This window comes from Felis catus, chromosome C2 (assembly GCF_018350175.1).
Source record: "Felis catus isolate Fca126 chromosome C2, F.catus_Fca126_mat1.0, whole genome shotgun sequence".
NCBI lineage: Eukaryota > Metazoa > Chordata > Mammalia > Carnivora > Felidae > Felis > Felis catus.
Genome location: NC_058376.1, coordinates 67,402,047 through 67,424,534, shown reverse-complemented (window position 1 = coordinate 67,424,534; position 22,488 = coordinate 67,402,047). Strand labels below are relative to the sequence as shown.

Here is a 22,488-nt window from a genome sequence, read left to right as displayed (position 1 = left end):
TGGGGACTCTTGTTAGTATTAGTCTACACCAATACTTTTTATTATCAAGAGCTTTGAATATACCCATTTCATAACTAGGGAGTGACTTTTATGTGAAGTTTCAAGAGGACTCATTTCTCTAAATGACTTTATCTACTTTAACATAAATTGTAAAGTGTCCCTAATAAAGCAAGGTTTTTGTGGTTTACTCTTCTGATATAAGGAATGTGTAGTCAGATATTTTGCAGTTTAAGAAAATAGATCTATTGGAGAGTAGAATTGGTATTAGAGTATTTGATTTCTTCATCTGTCCCTTGTAGACTAATCCTACCCTGGGTATTTTTCAGCTATCAGATGTCTCAAAGGTATCAACACAAATGTTTTTCATGAATTAGACTCCCAAGGTATTGTATTGCTTTTAGAGTGTTTATAGCTCATTCACTGAAAACTTGCCTTGTTTCTCTTTATTGTGAATCAGGTGTATTTTGTTTCCCGAAAAGCTGACAAGTAGGTTTTTAGGACATATGAGTCCTAGCTCTCAGTACAGACAAAGTTCACACCACTGGACTTACTTCTCCAGAAAGTTGTAATGCTAATTTTCCAGCAAAAGTTCTTTATTGGCTTGACAACAAAAGAGATAACTAAAAATTCTCATTAAGGCACAGTGTTGTCTATAGAAGCTCTATCATTCAACTGAAATTTATAATTAACACAAACAGTCACAGACTTGTGCTCTTATTTTAGTCATTGCTGTGTGGGCTTGGAGCCAGGAGAAGATGCAGAGGAATTTTACAATGAATTGCTTCCATCAGCTGCAGAAAATTTTCTGGTTGTGGGGAGGCGATTGCAAACATGTTTCATCAATGCAGCTAAGGTATATGTGTTTATTCAGGATTTTAATAGCCAAAATTCTTGAGAAGATGTTCCACATTATTTTTCACATGTGCAGTATTTGGCTGAAAGTACAATTAGAATAGTGGATCCAAACATTTTTGAAATTATAACCAAAAAAGCCTCTATGTGTGAAATTTTAAAGTGCTGGCTGAAGTATACCATATGACTTTTTGAAGAATCTGCTTTGCTTCTCAACTTTGAGCAGTACCCGTAGACATTTATTTCCATAGCATCTTTCTAAAATACACCTACTTAACAGTAGAGGAAAGTATTGTTCTGTGGCCCAGCACTTTTCTAATAGCTTCTGTGGCACAGAACAATAAAGGTGAACTTTCTGTTTGATCTTTCAGATCTTCTGTAGTCAAAATATTTCAACTCAAACATAGGGCTTACTAAGTCCAGCAAGTATTTCTTGGGTGGATTATGCTAAATGCCGTATGTACTATTTTTTTTTAACCCACAGATTACTTAGAAATATGTTGCTTAATATCCAAATATTTGAGAATTTTCTGTTTTTAAAGTTATTATTCAAATTCCAGTTAGTTAACATGCAGTGTAATACTAGTTTCAAGTGTACAGTTTAGTGAGTCAACTTTCCATATAACACCTGGTGCTCATCACAAGTGCACTCCTTAATCCCCATCACCTATTTAACCCATCCTCCCACCCACCTCCCCTCTGGTAACCATCAGTTTGTTCTCTATAGTTGAGTCTTTCTTGGTTTGCCCCTCTCTTTCCCTCCATGATTGTTTTATTTTTAAATTCCACATATGAGTGAATTTTCTTGATATTTTATTGTGGTCAGATAACATACTCTGTGTCATTTCAATCCTTTGAAATTTTTTCGGACTTGTTTTATGGCCCTTTTATCTTGGTGAATGTTTCATTACAAGCAGTCCTTGCTTTGCACAGTGCTATCTTGATTGAAACTCATACATATCAGAAACATGTAAAGATTTTGATATGGCACAAGTTTCATTTAACATGGTACCATGCAAAAAGTAAGGACTGCCTGTATATTGAATGTGAACTCTGTTTGTTGTGTGGAATGTTCTGTGAATATCAGATCAATTTAGTTATAATACTTAAAGAAGTTGTAAGTGTACACAGCTGAAACTTCTTTATCTTGTAATATTTCTTGGCTATATGTACATTTGGCCTACTGCTATATTAAATTTTGAACAGATTAACAACTTTTCAGAGTTATGAAGAAAAATAACTAGGTCATCATGGGATATTAAATTTCATTTGAGGTGCTTTAAGTATAAAGAATAGACATAGTCTTATACTTAACACCTAGGCTAATAAAGTTGGCAAGATATTTAGATATTTCTTTAGGAAACATAAGACAGCTCTATTTTTAATTTAAAAAACAACAAATTAAAAAATTATGAATGAAATTGAATGAGACATACAATATGGATGAGATAGTAGTTTGAGTATAAGAAGTATTGTTGACAGGGGCACCTTGGTGGTTCAGTTGGTTAAGCATCCAACTTCGGCTCAGGTCATGATCTCGCAGTTTGTGAGTTCGAGCCCCATGTTGGGCTCTGTGCTCTCAGCTCAGAACCTGGATCCGGCTTTGGATTCTGTGTCTCCCTCTCTCTCTGCCCCTCTCCTGCCTATACTGTGTGTGTGTGTCTCTCAAAAATAAGTAAACATTAAAAAAATTTTGTTTTAAAGTATTGTTGACAGAGAATTTAACTTAGTAGTAGAGTATATAGGCTTTCTATGTAATAGGTCACAAATTCTTCCAGCATTCCCATTGGCATTTTGAGGTTGGTAGCAATAAATAAATTTTATATATTTCTAGACTTAATTCAAGTCAGTTAAAGCGGCACAAACTATGGGAATTTGTGTTAGACTTGATTTCTTTTCCTGGCTGTGCCACAAATTAACTATGGGTTCTTGGGCAGATGACTTGATTTCACTGTTACCGGTTTTCTCCTTTGTAAAATGATTTCTTTTTTCTTTTAAATTCTTTTTAATTTTTTTTAACGTTTTATTTATTTTTGAGATAGGGAGACACAGAGCATGAACAGGGGAGGGTCAGAGAGAGGAAGACACAGAATCTGAAACAGGCTCCAGGCTCTGAGCTGTCAGCACAGAGCCAGACGCGGGGCTTGAAATCATGGACTGCGAGATCATGACCTGAGCCGAAGTCGGCCGCTTAACCGACTGAGCCACCCAGGCGCCCCTTCTTTTAAATTTTTTTAAGGTTTGTTTATTTTGGAAGGAGAGACAGAGTGTGAGTGGGGGAGGAGCAGAAAGAGGGAGACACAGAACCTGAAATAGGCTCCAGGCTCTGAGCTGTCAGCACAGAGCCCGATGGGGAGGCTCAAACTCACAAACTGTGAGATCATGACCTGAGCTAAAGTCAGACTCTTAACCGACTGAGCCACCTAGGCGTCCCTGTAAAATAATTTCTATCTCATGAATAGCTCAGACCATTAAGACAGCTTTATGTTTTCTTGAGAGTATTTTTATTTAATATTAGGGGCAATAGTAATTACGGTCTTTTCATTTATATAGTCCTTTAAAACTTTTCATAATACTTTCCTATTCTTTATTGTATTTGTATAGAAACGAAAACTCCTCAGTAATACATTAAAGGGGGTAAACTACAGCAAAAGAGGGCCACTTTACCACAGAACAAAATGAAAATAGATAAAAAGGAGATTACAGGGGTGTCTGGGTGGCTTAGTCGGTTAAGCATCCAACTCTTAATTTTGGCTCAGGTCATGTTCCCAGGATGGTGGGATCGAGCCCCATGTCAGACTCTGTGCTGAGTGTGGAGCCTGCTTAAGATTCTCTCTCTCTCTTTCTCAAATAATAAAAAAAAAGATTACAAGAAAACTGAATTTATAAGTTTTATCTACCTAAGTGTTTCCCAATCAAAAAAATATTGGGGGCACCTGGGTGGCTCAGTCAGTTAAGCATCCAACTTTGGTTCATGTCACGGTTCACTGGTGAGTTTGAGATATGCCTTGGGCTCTGCACTAACAATGTGAAGCCTGCTTGGATCCTCTGTCTCCCTCTCTCTGCCCCTCCCCTGCTCATGTGCTCACATGTGTGCTCTTTCTAAAAAATAAATAAACATAAAAAAAAAAAAGCCAAACTCATTGTCTAAAGAACCAAACACATTAAAAAAAATTTTTTTTTTAATTAGCTGACATATAGGTAGTAGATCACATGGTGGGACGTACACAGAATGATCTGGCCTAAACTGCAGACTGGTTAAAATATACACATGTACACATACATTTACATATTGCCATAAGAAAAATACCTACCCCAAAATTTTGAAGTGACTTAGGGTGAATTTTGTTAACCAGTCTCAGAAGCCATGAATTTATGGGTGGCATTATCTAATGGGTTTTTTAAGGAAAAAAGGAAGTCTAAGGGCTCTGCACTATCTTTGAGATTGACAACAATGAAGATTACCACGCTCTTTTGCTGTGTCTTTTGGTGAAACTGGCAAAGGCACTTTACTGGACTAAGTATTTCTTGACCTAATGCGACATTTCTTTCTTTTTTAGATTTTGGGTTTTTTTTATTGTTGTATTTAAGTTAGCACATGTCTATTTAAGCACCTACCCAACCCTGTGCTAAAGTAATAGGAAGAACATGCTTTTATTATTATAATAATCATTGCAATCATAATGCCTTTGCTGTTGTGATCATTACTTTTGTGCTAGAGTACAAATGTTTAAGGCCTGGGTAAAATTAGTGGCCTTTATACAACTTTCCACTGAAGTTACATGGCCAGTAAATGACAGAATTGTGAACAAAATCTGTTTCTTATTTGCTATTATGACATATATTCTAATCTACTAATCACCCTATTTTCCAGAAAGGAAGAATCAGAAAAAATTGTCATTTATTTGTAGAATAAATACTGATTGAACACTTATTATGTTTGGAACTGTTTTAGACACTGAGTGTCTAATGGAGAGCCAAGTAACTTGGTCTCTGCTCTCATGGAGTTATAGATTAGAAGCTGCAACTGAAATGTGCTAATAATAATGCTTTACATGCTGACATCTACATTTGCATGTAACAGTGATTTTCAAACCTAACTGCATAATCAAATCAGCCACCTAACTTTGTAAAAACACAGATGTTCAGACTTTGACTTTGGAGATTCAAATTGTTTGGGTTAAAGCCTGTACATGGATATACTATATTTAATTTAAAAAAAAGCTCCACAGTGATTCTGATGCATAGCCAGTGTTGAGAAATCCTAATATATCAACTTGTAGTTCTTATACAGTTTATATATTGTCTCATTTGACCTCTGGGTAACAACCATTTCTCTAGTAAGTAGAGTAGGTAGGTATCACCAGCCTATAACACAAGTTTTATAAATTAAGAAACTAAAGGCTACAAAATCATAAATAACTAAGATCCAGCAACCAGGTTCTCTTGATTCCCCCCGAGAGAAGTTTCTCTTCTTTTTTTTTTTTTTAAATAAAGCAATTACAGAAAAGTAAATTGGGTTTGTGTGTGTGTTATGTGTATTAAGGGTGAAGAAAAAGATGAATTACTACGCTTTTTCCAAATTGTGACTGATTCTCTCTTCTGGCTTTTGGGAGGCCATGTTCAACTCATCCAAAATGGTAAGAGAAAAGATTTTTAAGGTAACTGATAATCATTGTAAAGTACCTGCTAACAGCTTTTTTTTTTCTAAAAATAAATATCTCATTAACTATACAGATAACCACAGTTAAATGAACCTACGTTGAAATAACCACACACAACAAAAAAATAAAAGCCCATCTGTACATTCCAGTTTTAAATAGTCAACATTGACGATGTGAATATTAAGGAGAAAATTGCTTAAATATTATTTAAATATAATTTTTTCTTAGCTCTTACTATTTAGCAAATCAAAGATAAGGATTAATGATAATTTTTAAATTTTTTTTAAAGTTTTATTTTTTAATTTACATCCAAGTTAGTTAGCATATAGTGCAACAATGATTTCAGGAATAGATTCCTTAATGCCCCTTACCCATTTAGCCCATCCCCCCCACAACCCCTCCAATAACCCTCTGTTTGTTCTCCATATTTAAGAGTCTCTTATATTTTGTCTGCTTTTCTGTTTCTATATTATTTTTGCTTCTCTTCCCTTATGTTCCTCTGTTTTGTATCTTCAAGTCCTCAAATTAGTGAAGTCATATGCTATTTATCTTTCTCTGACTAATTTTGCTTAGCATAATATACCCTCTAGTTCCATCCACATAACTGCAAATGACAAGATTCCATTCTTTTTGATTGCCGAGTAATACTCAGCAAGTATACTTGTATATATATATACCACATCTTCTTTATCCATTCATCCATCGATGGACATCTGGGCTCTTTCCCTACTTTGGCTATTGTTGATAGAACTGCTGTAAACATTGGGGTGCACGTGCCCCTTCAAAACAGCACACCTGTATCCCTTGGATAAATACCTACTAGTGCAATTGCTGGGTCATAGGGTAGTTCTATTTTTAATTATTTGAGGAACCTCCATACTGTTTTCCAGAGTGGCTGCACCAATTTGCATTCCCACCAACAATGAAAAAGAGATCCTCTTTTTCTGCATCCTCGCCAACATCCGTTGTTGCCTGAGTTGTTAATGTTAGCTATTCTGACAGGTGTGAGGTGGTATCTCATTGTGGTTTTGATTTGTATTTCCCTCATGATGAGTGATGTTGAGCATTTTTCATGTGTCGGTTGGCCATCTGGAAGTCTTCTTTGGATGATAATTTTAACAACTTAGGGAAAAAGTTTTTTCCAAGCTCCAAAGATTGCATATATATTTTAGATTTAGTGTGAGAGAAATCCCTATGTACAGAGCATATATGATTTAATTCATAGCCTAACTATTCATGTAGGAGTAAGCTTTTATATATTGACATTTTACTGAACTTGATACTTATTTTATAGGATATTTCTACACTTGAGAAATATAAACATGTGTTTTATGTTTTCTTAAGACTGGGGAAGTAATCTTTAATGATAATTGTGGCAACATTCTATCCTTTTGAAATATTTAATCTAAGATAAATGTAACTATAAGAAAAATATAAGAACACTTTTTTTAGAAGGTGAAAATAGAATTGAATTTTTATTTTTAATTTAATTTTTTCAGAATATTATGCATGCACATAAAGAATCAAATAGTTCTATAAGGATTGTTAAAAACAAACCCTGGCCCTTGTGCCTCACTTCATTTCCCATTTTCCAAAGGCAGCAACTAATTATTGCAACAATTATTGAAACTAATACTTTGGGTGGTTATATCCTTTTGAAACTAAGTAGACCCAGAAACCAGGTCCCCTGAAACCCTGATGAATAGTCTCTCTCCCACTCTCTCTCTCTCTCTCTTTTTTTTTTAAATACTTAGTTACTTCCTTTTCTTTTAAAGCATTATCTATTAATTTCCCATTATGAAACAAATATTATAAAGTTCTCAATTTAAACAACTGTTTTACCAAAAATATAAAGTACTTAGTTTTACTATACTATAATGGGTGGTAAAAGGCCTAGTAAAATGAGAGATAGCAAGAGAGAGAATACTTGAATAACTTTTAAAATATGCTGTTTTTTTCTTCCAGAAATAGTAATGACAACAAATGTGACTGTTCCTCAGGTTATTCTGTAGATTTAAAATATCAATAAAGTTTGTATTAAAACTAAATTACATGGTTGTGAGATTCATATACAAAAAAATAAATGGGTACAAAATTGGGGTCTCCTATAACCTTTCTCTCTAAAAAGAATTAGCTCTTATAGAAATGGCAGACTAAAGGTCTGAGACAGAAAATATGCAAGGTAAGCCTGAAGTATTTTGTATACCAGATAGAAAGGAAGCAAGCAAAATTTATTGGGATTATAAAAAATAAAACAAGTTAATAAACACACACACACACACACACACACACACACACACAATTTATTGGGATTCTGTGAAAAGGATTCAGGAGCCAAAATAAGGAGGCTTCTATTAGCCAAAAGTGGGAAATTAGAACAGTAATAAGGATAATAACTACTGAGGATAAAAATATATCAACTATTTAAAAAATTACCATTAAAGTCTACTAGGGAACCAATTCATTTTGAAAACTGGTGAATGAAGAATCCAGAGTTTCTCTTGCCTTTTCTTATGTCTTGATGAGGAGAAATTTCTCTTTATAAAACTATTCCAATAGGTGAAAAAGGTAAGATAGATATTGCCATTGTACAACTGTTAGTAAGTGAACAGATTTAGGAATTAATCATCCATCACTGTCAAAATTTGAGAAGTACCTCCTAATGGCTCAGCATAACCTCACATATGAAATGTAGATGTCAAAAATTCAAACCTGAATCATTTTGATCCTCTAGCTCCAATGACCCATTTATAGAAGGTCAGAGAAACAGTAAATTACACCCCAGGAATGCAGTTAGCAAATCTAGACTATGGGAACCTCCTAAGACAATTGATATAGTTTTGTCAACAAATAAATTGTAAGAAAAAAAAGGATCCATAGTTTAAAAGAAATTTGAAAGATAACCAGTTACTATGTATAATACTTGTAATTGTGGAACTTATTTATATCTTGATTCAAACAAACTTTAAAAATCCACAAAATAATTGGAAATTGGAGCACTGACTGGATATCTGATAAAATTAAATCATTATTCGGGGCTTCTGAGTGGCTCCATCGGTTGGGCGTCCGACTTCGGCTCAGGTCTTGATCATGATTTCATGGTCAGGTCATGATCTCATGAGCCCCGCTCGGAGCCTGGAGCCTGTTTCAGATTCTGTGTCTCCCTCTCTCCCCCTCCCCTGCTCACGCTCTGTCTCTGTCTCAAAAATGAATAAATATTAAAAAGAAAAACATTATTCAGTTTAGATATGGTTATGTTTTATTTTTTAATCATATCTTTTGGGAGTATATGTTGAAGTATTTGTGGATAAAATAATTGATGTATTGGATTAGCTCAAAATAAAATGGGAGGCTGGAAGTGGATAGGCTAGGTGAAAGATGATTGGTCATAAGTTGATCATTGTTAAAGTTGAATGCATGTAGAATCATGATATTATTCTCTCTACTCTTGTGAAGGTTTGAAGCATTCATTATAAGAAGGTTAATTAAATGGGCACAAGTATTTTTGTTTGGGGGACCAAATAGTTATCTCACAATAAAAACAACTACACTTGAAAAACAGAACAGAGGCTCCAAAAATAAATTATGTAATAATATAAAACAGTGTAAAAATAAAATGGAATGACTAAAATTATTTTAGCATGACTTTTTCCAGTGTAGAAAAAAGATAAGCTCATACACACACACACACACACACACACACACACACACACACACAGCATATCACGAGTTCAGTGAATTCAGAATTACAAAGAGTTACTAAGGGCAAGGCATAGTCAGTTAAGCATCTGACTTTGGCTCAGGTCATGATCTCACAGTTCGTGAGTTCTAGCCCTACTTTGAGTGAGCTGGAGCCCTGCTTTGGGTGAGCACAAGCCCCACTTCAGTTGAGTCCTGCTTTTCTCTCTCTGTCTCCCCCTCACTCACTTACGCCCTCTCTCTCTCTCTCTCTCTCTCTCTCTCTCTCTCTCTCTCTCTGAAATTAATTAATTAATTAAAGAGTTACTAATAAAACATCTTTAAGTAGACAAAAAGAAAATAATATACTTATTCCAGTTATAAAAAAGTCTTTTACTGTTGAAGTAATAGAAAATAAGAAGCTATAGAAATATTTAATAGTGGAATTTTTTTTTGAAGTTGCTAAATGTTAAAAAAATTGATGTTTAGTAAAATATTGAAATATTGGACTTTGTAAATGGAAAAACTAATTAGTATGTGAAAGAAATCAATATATTCTTTCAGGAGAAAGAAGAGGCAAAGAGTAAAGTTGTTTTGTGGAAGCTAGGATAGTATTCACAGAATTGCCTTGCTTGCACACCTGATCCCACTTTAATTGTAATTCTGATCAGTTAATGGAGAAGGGAGTAGAAACTGACATTTACTGGGAACCTATTCAGTAGGGTAGGTTGTAGGACATTCAGCAGTAGTCTATGAGAGAGCTATTCTTGTTTTACAGTTGAAGAAATGGGAGTTCTGAGAGGTTAAGCAACTTACAGAAGCATCCAGTGTCAGGTCTTCAAAACTGGCTTCTCAGAACCTAAAAATTATAAACCAATAAAAACAAACGTTGTTTTGTAAATGATAATTTCATTATTATTTAAGACAAAATGTTAGCAAACATGGTATATTATATAACAATTGTTTTAAGGATGTAAGCCACTGTTTACAGTCACATGTACCTTTTCCATTCCTTCATATTCTCTTTTCTTCACAGGAAATTTGATTTTATCCACTGAAGTTTATTGCTAGAAAGATTCGAATTTAGGATATGTTTTGTTTTATTTCTCATTTAATGGGAGATAACAGTAGAGTCTTAGGGTAGTATTTGTGGATGCTTTCTGTTTATAACTTTCATAAAATGGAATCACTTTTTTATGGTTACTGAAACTGCCCATCTTAAAATCTTCTTTATTGTAAAGTATACAAAGGCAGGTATTTTAGTAGAAATGGTCATGCTTGGATTTGGTTTTGAAAATAAATGAATCTCGATTGTATCATAGAATCTTTGTTTTAATTTTTTTCTCTTCTTTTAGTACTACAAAGTGATCATTTCTTACACTTACTGCAAACTGACAACCTTCAAATAGGATCTACAGTCATGACTATGCTACAGAACATACTACAAATCAACAGGTGATTTGGTTTTACAAAGTGTTTATTAAAGTATTTATAATTTTTAACTTTTGGTACAGAAGTATTACCAGTTTTATTCCAATTTTGCTGAAATCAATTACTTATGACTTGTACATGATACTTCAAGAACTCTGTTACTACCATTGTCTTTCAGAAAAAAGAATATAAAATACCATAAAAGACTGGAAATTAATTATTGAATTGGTATCTTAGAGCTTAAGAAGTTTGTAGACAAATCTCAGGCTTAGAGAAGAAATATTTATGGTGCTATCTGAACAAAAATATTGAGACCACAATAAAAAAATGCTTAATCATACATTTATTTAGCAAACTGCAAGCTTACCATTATGCCAGGTGCTTTTCTTAGAATGGCATAAAAGAACTGATAGACAGTTTTTCCAGATTAAAATGGAAAAAGAATTTTACACAGTTATAATAATTGATTCTTCCAGTTCAGTATGGATTTATTAAATGTCTAAAGTGTCAACTATGTGTCTGTCATTGGGTTCCCAAAGTTGATTAAGATAAAAAATTTGCTTTCAGATAGCTTACAGTATAGCAGGAGACCAACCCACAGACATGATTATATTATAGCATATTAAGTTACAGTTATAAAGGTGTGCACAAGTGTTAGGCTCCTAACCAAAACCAAGGGGTGATACTTCCTCAATATGGTGACACCTGAGGAGAAACTTTAAGAATGAAAAATCAGCTGGAGAGGAAGAAGAGAAAGGCAGAGGTAATAACGTAAGCAAATGCACAAAGAAATAACATGATATGGATGAAAAGTAGGTACAATTCATCATTGCTGGCATCTACAGTTTGGCATGTGGAGGTGACTAACAAGTTCTGCAGACTTAAGTCATGAAGAGCTTATATGTTGTGTTAAGGAAATTTAATCTTATCCTATAGGAAATGGGACTATTAACAGATTTTTAAAGTGGATTAAAATAAGTGTCTTTCACTTAACATTACTCAGGTCACTATGTGGAGGAAGAATTTAAGGGGGACAAAACTCTAGACAAAGAAGGCAATTAGAGGAAGCAACTACAGTAATCCAAGTGAAGTAATAAAATTTTGGCCTTGGGCACTGGTACCAAATAGATTAAAAAAATATATTTTAAAAACTAATGAAAACCATCAAGACTTTACTTCCATTTGTGATTGAAATGGAATAATTGAAATGGATTTACCCTACCACTTGAAGAAAACAAACACCAGGAAAAACATAAAACAACAGTTTTCAGGAAACTGGACTTAAGTCAGTGAAAGAAAAGTGAGCCCTAAGAGAAAGGAATTAATAGGGTGAACCTAATAATTACTTTAACTCCTAGCATTGAGAGGGTTTCCAGACTGTGGCACAGGGAGGGATATCCTAGCCAGGCTGAGTTGAAAAGGTAGAGGTGAGAGTCTGGGGAGAACAAAATAGCTGGAGTTCATAAGACAGAACACCAAAAAAGGAGCTACATGCAGAGAGAGCCCCAGAAATCAGAGTCTCCTTCAAGTATTTGGTAGAGTACTGATTGGCATATACATGTGAAGAAACTACTCAATGTCTGGGAAAACAATAATCCAAAACAATGAAAAGGAACAGTATCAGAAGTTCACACAGAGCCAAGAATATTGCCTGACTCCCAACAGCCAGGTGGAAAACCTCATGAGTAACAGAACATTGAGTACTCAGTAAGGTTTCATCTCAGTAGTGGGGGGATAATTAGCACTAGACTGAACACATTCTGGACCTTCCAAACAAAAGCACAACCCAAAAGGATCAAATTATTTACAAGTAACTGCTCTGGTTTTTGAACATATCTTTATCTTAAAAATCTTTATGGTAAGTTATACAAAGTAGGAAGTATGGCAGAAATGGTCGTGTTTTGATTTGATTTTAAAGGGATGAGAAAATCTCACCTGTGCTATCATAGCATCTTTGATTTCTTTTTTTTCGTCTTCCTTTTGTAATAATACAAAGTGATAATATCTTACAGTTTCTACTAAAGATGTTCAGGTAGGATCTACAATCATAAATGTGCTATAGAATATACCACAGATTATAGGTGACTTGGTTTTATAAAATGTTACTGATCTTTTAGTTTTGGTCAGAAGTATTACCAATCTGATACTAATTTCACTAAATCGTTGGTTGCATATGATTTGCATATGGAACCTGAAAATCTCTAAACAGAAGAAAACTCAAAAATATTTTTAGGAATGCACAAATACCTGGCACCCAACAAGATAAAATTCATACAAGTACCTGGCATGCAAACATGGAGGAAAACAGGACCAATAATGAGAAGAATCAATTGATGAAGACTGACATATATGTTAGAATTAATAGACAAGGACATCAGGATAGTAATGGGATAGTTAGGATAGTTGACTATATTCCATGTTTTTAAAAAGTTTAATAGAGACCTATATGATACAAATCCCAGAGTGAACTTCTAGATATGAAAACTACAAACTCAATATGAAAAATACACTAGATAGGATTCATAGCAGATTAACATTGCAGATTAATGAACTTGAAGATATAGCAGTGGAAACCATCCAAAATGAAACAAAAGGAATAAAGAAAGAAAAACACCTCAGTGAACTGTAGAGCTGATGTAGGCATAATTAGAGTATATAAAGGAAGTAGTAGAGTTAGAAGAAAATATTTGAAGAAACCATGTCTAAAAATTTTCCAAATTCATTGAATACTATAATCTTACAAATTCAAAATTCTCATCAAACTCCAAGGACAGTAAAATATGACACCAAGGTACATTGAGATCAAAGCATTAGAGGGACACCTGGGTGGCTCAGTCAGTTAAGTTTCCGACTTTGGCTCAGGTCATGATCTTACGGCTTGTGGGTTCATGCCCCACATTGGGCTGTGTGCTGACAGCTCAGAGCCTGGAGCCTGCTTTGGATTCTGTGTCTCCCTCTCTCTCTGCCCCTCCCCTGTTCATGTTCTTGTTCTCTCTCTCTCTCTCTCTCTCTCTCTCTCTCTCTCTCTCTCTCTTTCTCTCTCTTTCTCTCTCTCTCTGTCAAAAATAAATAAACATTTTTTTTTATTAAAGCAAGTGATAAAGAGAAAATCTTAAAGGCAACCAGAGGAAAAAAGATGTTACACACAGGAATAAAGATAAGAATGACAGTAACTTTCTCATCAGAAACAATACGAAGACAGTATCCTTAAAACACTGAAAGAAAACAACTGTCAAACCTAGAATTTTATATCCAGTGGAAATATGTTTCAAAAACAAAGACAAAATGCTTTTTCAGAAATCACCAGCAGACCCACACACAGTACAAGAAATGTTTAAGGAAGTCCTTCAACCAGAGGAAAGATCTACACCAAGTATTGAAGAATATCAGAAATAGTAATCATAGAAGTAACTATAAAAGATTATTTTTCGCATTATAATGATATATGTAATATAATAACATTTGTTTATACAAAAATAAAATGTATTTGAGGGTTTGTAACATGTATTAGTAAAACGTATTACAACAGTAACATAAAGGCTGGGAGGAAAGGAATGGAAGTCTGTTATAAACTCGTACACTATAAATAGGTTTCAGGCTATCTGAAAGTTTGCTTTATGCCTCTTTGCTTTTACGAAAGACGTACATTAGTACCTGTTTTTGCTAACCAAAAGAAATTCAAAGACAGTTTTCACTTCTACAAAATGGTAATTGCTTCTTCTCTTTATGCCATTTTAGCTTATAAAAGGTTTCGTAAGAACACTCTACTTTCTGATAGTAGGAGAAACCTGTACATGAAGTAGTATATCAATTAAGGTTGGTAGTATATCACTTGAAGTTAGACTCTGTTGAAGATATATGCTATGAACCCTAATGCAATCAATAAAATAACAAGACAAGGAGTTATAGCTAATAAGCCAAGATAGGCAGTAAAAAATCATAAAGCAATACTTACTCCAAAGTAAGGCATTAAAAAGAAAAAGGCAAGGGGCGCCTGGGTGGCACAGTCGGTTAAGCATCCGACATCAGCCAGGTTGATCTCGCGGTCCGTGAGTTCGAGCCCCGCGTCAGGCTATGGGCTGATGGCTCGGAGCCTGGAGCCTGTTTCCGATTCTGTGTCTCCCTCTCTCTCTGCCCCTCCCCCGTTCATGCTCTGTCTCTCTCTGTCCCAAAAAATAAATAAAAAACGTTGAAAAAAAAATTAAAAAAAAAAAAAAAGAAAAAGGCAAGTAAAGGACAATGGAACAAGTAGTCACCAAATAACAGATGTAAACCTATACTGTATTAGGTACAAATGGCTAGAAACCTTCAGTTACAAGGAACAGCTTGACAGGTTGGATGAAAAAGTAGGAACCAATACATGCAGTCTTCCAGAAATGTACCTTAAATACAAAAACAGGGGTTCCTGGGTGGCTCAGTTGGTTGAACGTTCAACTCTGGTTTCGGATAAGGTCATGATCCCAGCATCGTGGGATTGAGCCCCAGGTCTGGCTCCATGCTGGGTGTGGAGCCTGCTTAAGATTCTCTCTTTCCCTGTCCCCAACTTGTGTGCATGCTCTCTCTCTCTCAAAGAAATAAATAAAAATTATATAAAAACACACAAATAGATTAAAAGTGAAAGGATGAAAAAAGATATGCTATCCCTAGTAAAAAGAAAGCTGGAATACCTATATTAATATCAGAAAAAGTAAGTTTCAGAAAAAAGAATATTCCCAGTGATGGTTATTTCATAATAAAGAATCCATTCATCAGGAAAACATGTTTATTGACCTAGCAGCAGAGATTCAAGATACAAAGAAAAAATTGATAGATTTGAAACGTGAAATTGACAAAACTACAGGTAAAGTGGAAGATGTCTAAACCCCTTTCTTGATAATTGGTAGAATAAGTAGGTAAAAATTATAACTACAGAAGATTTGAACAATATCAACGAACTTGATTGAAATTTTTAGAACATTCTACCAAAGAAGACCAGAATGCACATTATTTTCAAATGCAAATGAACATTTACCTAGAAAGGCCATTTGGGGGCCATAAAATAGGTTTCAATAAACGTAAAAGGACTTAAGTCATACAAAGTATGTTCTCTAACTTCAGTGGAATTAAACTAGAAATTAATACCAAGAAGACCTCTGAAAAATCCCCAAATGTGGGGAAAATAATGCATGTCTAAATAACCCAAAGGACCAAGAAAAAAAATTAACTTAGAAGGTATTTTTAAATAAATGGAAATTAAAACACCATATCCCAATTTCTGGGATGAATCTAAATTAAAGCGTACTTAATGGGAAAATTTATACCACTTAATACCAACATAGGTTTCCCCTACTGTCTAAAAGTAAAGCATTCATATAAAACGTTTCCTAAGCCAAAATGGTATAAAGCAAAGAAACAATTACTGTTAATTTATGTGGGAAAAAATGTTGTGCATTTAAGACCCCAAAAATAACCTCCCACGTTTTTCTGATAACTTAGGACATATCTTGCTAAAGGTTGCACAGAATAAATTGAGGTACAGCACAGATTCTCACAGACAGTTCAAAGTGATGGCAGCTTGATGCTGAAATACTGAGTGCAGATTCCAGGGAAGGAGCTTCTTGGTGCCACTCTGGCTTTTTGGGATGTGCACTGCCTCTATAACAGCTTGCTGCAAAACAAATGCTTTTTTTTTTGGTAAAAGCAACCTTCAAGTTTCTTTTAGTTAGCAAAAAACAAGTACTAATGTAGGTATTTCATAGCAGTCAAGGGGTATAATGCAAACTTTTGAAATGTTGGGGATACCTGTATTAGAAAAGAAGAAAAGTGTCAGATTATTGACTTCACCTTCCACTTTAGGAAACTAAGAGGAGGGAATTAAGTTCCAGCAGAAGAAAGAAAATGATAGGGACACGTGGCTGGCTTGGTGGAGTATGCAACTTTTGATCTCAGGGTTGTGAGTTTAAGCCCCATGTTGGATGTAGAGATTACTTAAAAAAATATTATCGTAAAAAAAAATGATAAAGATCAAAGCAGAAATCAGTAAAATAGTAACAACAGTGTAGAAGATCAGTGAAACCATATGCCGGTTCTTTGAGATGATCAATGAAATTGATAAGTCTGAAACAAGACTGATCGGGGAAAAAAAAGAATATGACTTACCAATATCAGGAATTAGGAGACAACACAATAAAGTCAATAGATATTAAAAGTACTATAAGGAAATAATGTGAACAACTTTATGCTTATTAAGGTAAAATGGACAAGTTCTTTGAAAGACACATACTACTAAAACTTGCTCCAGAAGCAACAACAACAACAAAAAAAGAAGTGATAGATAATCTGAATAGCCTATAAGTATGAAGAAATTGATTTTGTGGCTAAAACACTTCCCACAAAGAAAACTTCAGGATTGGACAGCTTTTTCACTGATAATTCTCATAAATATTTAATGAAATAATCGTGAACAAACTCTTCCAGAATATTGAAGAGGAGAAATAGTTTCCAACTCATAATATGGGATCAGAATTACTTGATACCAAACAAAAGACATTATAATATATTGAAACCCAATAATATATTAAAAAGTTAATAAATTTTGAATAAGTTGGATTTATCCCAGGAATTCAGGGCTAGAGTAATATTCTAAAGTCAAGCAATATAATTCATCCTATTAACAAAACAAAAAAGGAAAAATATATCATCGTATCAGTAGATACAGAAAAAACATTTGAAAAATCCATTATCCGTTCCTGATTTTTCAAAAAGAAAAACAACACGGTACTAGTAGAAGATAGAACTTTGTGAGCCTGATGAAAGTTATCTAGGAAATACTTAATGGTAAAATGATAAATGCTTTCCCTAAATGATCACGGACAAGATAAGGATCTCCTCTCCAATCACTTCTCTTCAACATTGTATTGGAGTTTCTATCTTTTACAGTCAAGCAAGGAAAAGAAAAGTTATTTGTACAGACAGGAAGAAACAAAGCTCTCTGTATTTGGAAATGACATTGTCATCTATGTAGAAAAATCAATAGACTGTACAAAGAAGCCACTAAAATTAGTGATTGTAGCAAGGGTAGTAGGATGTAAAATCAGTATAAAAATATAAATTGAAGTTTTATATCCTTCAATTAATACTCAGAAATTAAAATTTTAAGATATTGCAACTTAAAATAGCATAAAAATATGAAATGTGTTGGGTTAAATCTGAAAAGAAATGGGAAAGACTTAAAACTTAACACTGCTGAGAGGAATTAAAGAATATGTAAATAAATGGAAAGATACTCTATGTAAATAGATGAGTGGTACAATATTAAGATTCAAATTCTCTCCAAATTTAATTGAATTTAACTTAAAAGACTTTAAATGCAATCCCACTCAAAATCTAATTTTTGTAGAAATTGACAAGCTGATTTCTACAATTCATATGAAAACCAAAGAACCTAAAATATAAAATAGCCTAACCAACTTTGAAAATAAACAAAGTTGGAGAGCTAACACTACCCAATTTTAAGGCTTTATAAAGCTAACATAATTAAAACAATGAGGTGCTAATGCAAATATATGCAAATATATCTATGTGTATATATATATATATGTAAATATATCTATGTAACAGAATAGAATCCAGAAATAGACTTAACACATATATGAACAATTGATTTTCAAAACAAGTGTAAAGGCCATTTAAGGTGAAAAGGATAGTTTTTTAAAGTGTGATGGAACAATTAGCTATTGATATTTAAAGAGAAGAATTTTGATCTATACCTCTTAACCAATACAAAAATTAATTCAAAATGGATAATAGACATAAATGTAAAATATAAACTACAAAAGTTCTTGAAGAAAATAGTAGAAAGCCATTATGACCTTGGTTTGCATAAAATTTCTTAAATTGTTAGATATGACAACAAAAGTAAAATCCATGAAAGAAGAAATTGATTAGACTTCATCAAAAATTTTAAAAATCTGCTCTTCAGAAGACACTATTTAAGAAAATGAAAAAGACAAAACAGACTAAAATGACTAAAATTTAAAACACTTACTGATTCAAATGTTGACAAAAATATGGAGGAATCAACCCTGCTAGCGGGAGTAATATAATAGTACAGTTACTTTAGAAAATAGTTTGTCATTTTCTTAATAAGCATGTACCTACCATATTTTCCATCCATTCCACTACTAGATATTTGCCTGAGAAAAATGAAAGCATATGTCCATACAAAGACTTGTACACAAGTGTTAATAGCAGTTTTATCTGTAATAGCCAATGACTAGAAACAATGCAAATGTCCATTACAGGTGAATTAACTATAGGTATATCCATACAATAGACTACTACTCAGCAAAAAAAGAGAATGAACTATTCATACATGAGATAATACAGATGAATATTAAAATAATTGTGCTGAGTGAAAGAAGCTAGGCCAAAAAAGACATACTGTATGATTCCATTTGTATAAAATTCTAGAAAACATTAACTAATTTTAGTGAAAGTTGATTAGTGGTTGTCAAGGGATAGGCTAACAGGGAGATGAAGGAGTTGGGGTATGACAATGAAACACAAGGAAACTTTGTGGCACAATGGGTATGTTCCCTATCATATTGGTGGCGAAATATGTCAAAAAAATTTTATTCAACTTATTTATTAATGAAGGAACCAGTAAGATGTTTATAGATTCAAAGGAGGATTTGAGGAAGGGAGATTTATTTTATTTTATTTTTTTAATTTATATCCAAGTTAGTGTATAGTGCAACAATGATTTCAGGAGTAGATTCCTTAATGCCCCTTACCCATTTAGCCCATCCCCCCTCCTATAACCCCTCCAGCAACCCTCTGTTTGTTCTCCATATTTAATAAGAGTCTCTTCTGTTTTGTCCCCCTCCCTGTTTTTATATTATTTTTGCTTCCCTTCCCTTATGTTCATCTGTTCTGTGTCTTAAAGTCCTCATATGAGTGAAGTCATAATATTTGTCTTTCTCTAATTTCGCTTAGCATAATACCCTCTAGTTCCATCCACATAGCTGCAAATGACAAGATTTCATTCTTTTTGATTGCCAAGTAATACACCATTGTGTGTGTGTGTGTGTGTGTGTGTGTGTGTGTGTGTATACATACACCACATCTTCTTTATCCATCCATCCGTCAATGGACATTTGGGCTCTTTCCATAGTTTGGCTATTGTTGATAGTGCTGCTATGAACATTGGGGTGCATGTGTCCCTTCAAAACAGCATACCTGTACCCCTTGGATAAATACCTAGTAATTCAATTGCTTGGTCGTAGGGTAGTTCTATTTTTAATTTTTTGAGGAATCTTGAGGAAGGGAGATTTAAAGAGGGGTTTGTCAAAGGAATGTAGAAATGAATTTGCTAATAGCTAAAAAACCTAATCGATGTCTTATAAAACAGTAGATAGTAACCATTACAGTTACTTTTTCTACTGGACAAATCCATTTGTATTGTTGATTAAGAATCTGTTTGCATTGCTCTCAGATAAGAATCACTGTTACTTGTTTTTTGTAAGGTTAGCTTATCAAGGTTAGCTTACAGAATTGCAAAATATCCCAATCAATAGTAAACACATAGTCAAGCAAAGGTACACACCCCTAGAAAATCACATACTCCTTAGGGGCAGGTGAGTGAAAGATACCCAGTAATTTCTTTTGGCTGTTTCCAAGTTTCAGATAAGTTTTCATCACGTAAGTAGTACAAGAAGATAATTGTTCATGTAATGAAGGAAATACCTAAGGAAAGATAAATTCCTCCTATATTAAGTCCATGATAATTGAATTCCTATAGGATTTTTCTCACATCGTTAAGCAATGAACCATGTACTGTCTTGTGATTTTCCTCTTATTGTTGCTTTTAAGTTTTTAAATCATCTATGTAATATTTTGCGCGTTTATCTTTCCTCTGCAATTTGATTGTAGGTTTTTCAGAGAGGGCATTCAGCTGCTTTGTATTCCCTGTTTTACCGAGCATGGTGCCTTGCACACAGTAGGAATTCAATAAATAATAATTGATTTAATGTGATACATTTGTGGAACTAAGCTCTATGTTTAAAAACTGGGTTATTTTCTTGCATTTGGCCACAGTTAGGCATAAAGTTGCTAAAACTTTTATGTTTAATTTTTATGATACCTATACATCCATTAGTAATGGTACATTCTTTATCTTTTTATTTTGTTCTATTAGGGGTGATTTACTCCGGATAGAAGGAAAAACACTACATTCAATTTTAGATGAAGTTGTTTTCAAGCTTTTATCAACTTCTAGCTCTGTGATACGAAGTACTGCTGCAAAGCTTCTACTGCTGATGACTGAAACCCATCAGGAAATTTTGATTTTACTGAGACTAAGTGCCTGCTACAAAGGTAGTGTTTATATTCTTTATTTTCTTGAGATTCTCAAAAAGAAATTTTTATTGATGGTTTACAAAATTTCTGTATTTTTTAAGGTTTTATTTAAATTCCAGTTGTTATGCAGTGTAATATTAATTTCATGTGTACAATTTAGTGGTTAAATAGTGTTGGGGATTAAGAAGTATGCTTGTGATGAGCATTGAGTGTTGTATGGAAGTGTTGAATCACTAAAATTCTTGTACTTTAAAAAACTCAATAACTGGTGTGTGTAGATAAAACCCTATTACAACAGATACCAATTCAGGAAAAAGTCTTTATGTAATCAAGCTGTCTTCGTGTCTCAACAGATGGCTTATGGTACTTTGTTGATGAGGTTACAATGGATACTTGTCTGACAAAAAAAGTTATGTATTGAATATACTATGTAGTATAGTAAAATAATGACCAAAAAGACTGGTGACCTTAATAAGATTAACTTTACTGGAGAAAATAGAGCTATGCTTGAGAGATTGGCAGCCCTTTTGATCTTTACATCAATTTATAATACTCTTCAGGTCTTTCACTGCTTTTTCTCAAAGCAAACAAAAAGTCTTCCTCACATCCAAAATTATATGTGAATAAAAAGTCAGAAATTTGGAGGAGGAAAGGCTCAGCACAATGCCACTCCCATATAATAGCTTTCATTTAATTGAAAATTTACTATGTCAGTCATAGTTCTGTATACCTTATTCTACATTAAAATATTTTAAAACCCTGTGAGATATCCTCATTTTAAAAAAAAATTTTTTAATGTTTATTTATTTTTGAGAGAGAGAGAGACAGACCATGAGCAAGGGAGGGGCAGAGAGAGAGGGAGACACAGAATCTGAAGCAGGCTCCAGGCTCCGAGCTGTCAGCACGGAGCCTGACGTGGAGCTCGAATTCACGAACTGTGAGATCATGACCTGAGCCGAAGTCAGACACTCAATCGACTGAGCCACCCAGGCACCCCAAGAGATATCCTCATTTTATAGCAATGGAAGCAGAGCCATGAAAAAATTAGGTAATTTATCCAGAATCCCACAGATGATGGTGTTTTTGGTTTTGTTTTTAATTGCCAAGCAAAGTTCTGTTAGGTTTGTTTTATTTCTTCGCAACCCGGGGCCATGAATTCATTACACTATATTTTCTTATTCAGCATGGTCAGGAAATAGGTTTCTAGTTCTGAATGTACTCACTAATACAGGGCCATATTATATGGAAATTTTTAAAGATTAAAACATTAAATTATGCTTTTAATATCCAGACTGTTACAGTGGCCTTCTAATCATGCTTGATGATTTGGAAAGCACTATTTAGTAGCTTACCTTCCATCAGTCATTACTGTGAACATTGTAATTATTTTGTTATAGGAATAAAGATGGAAAGAAAGTGCCAGTAATAGTATTCTCCAGTTGATATTGTGCCAAATAGTCATTTTTAAATTTTGTAATTTGATTTATTCTATAGAAATGTGAATGTCTAATAGAGTTCATTATAA

General features: G+C 33.8%; 1 protein-coding gene across 11 annotated transcripts in view; it reads left to right on the top strand.

Moving 5' to 3' along the window:
* The window catches only part of IQCB1 (IQ motif containing B1), a 62,783-nt gene that overhangs the window by 7,142 nt on the left and 33,153 nt on the right, over positions 1-22,488 (top strand). For all 11 annotated transcript variants that reach the window (XM_011285926.4, XM_006936092.5, XM_006936093.4 and 8 more), the window contains 4 exons: positions 724-853; positions 5,399-5,492; positions 10,550-10,649; positions 20,803-20,981. In XM_011285926.4, the coding sequence (XP_011284228.1) occupies positions 724-853; positions 5,399-5,492; positions 10,550-10,649; positions 20,803-20,981 (503 nt within the window). The remainder of the gene's footprint in view (positions 1-723; positions 854-5,398; positions 5,493-10,549; positions 10,650-20,802; positions 20,982-22,488) is intronic.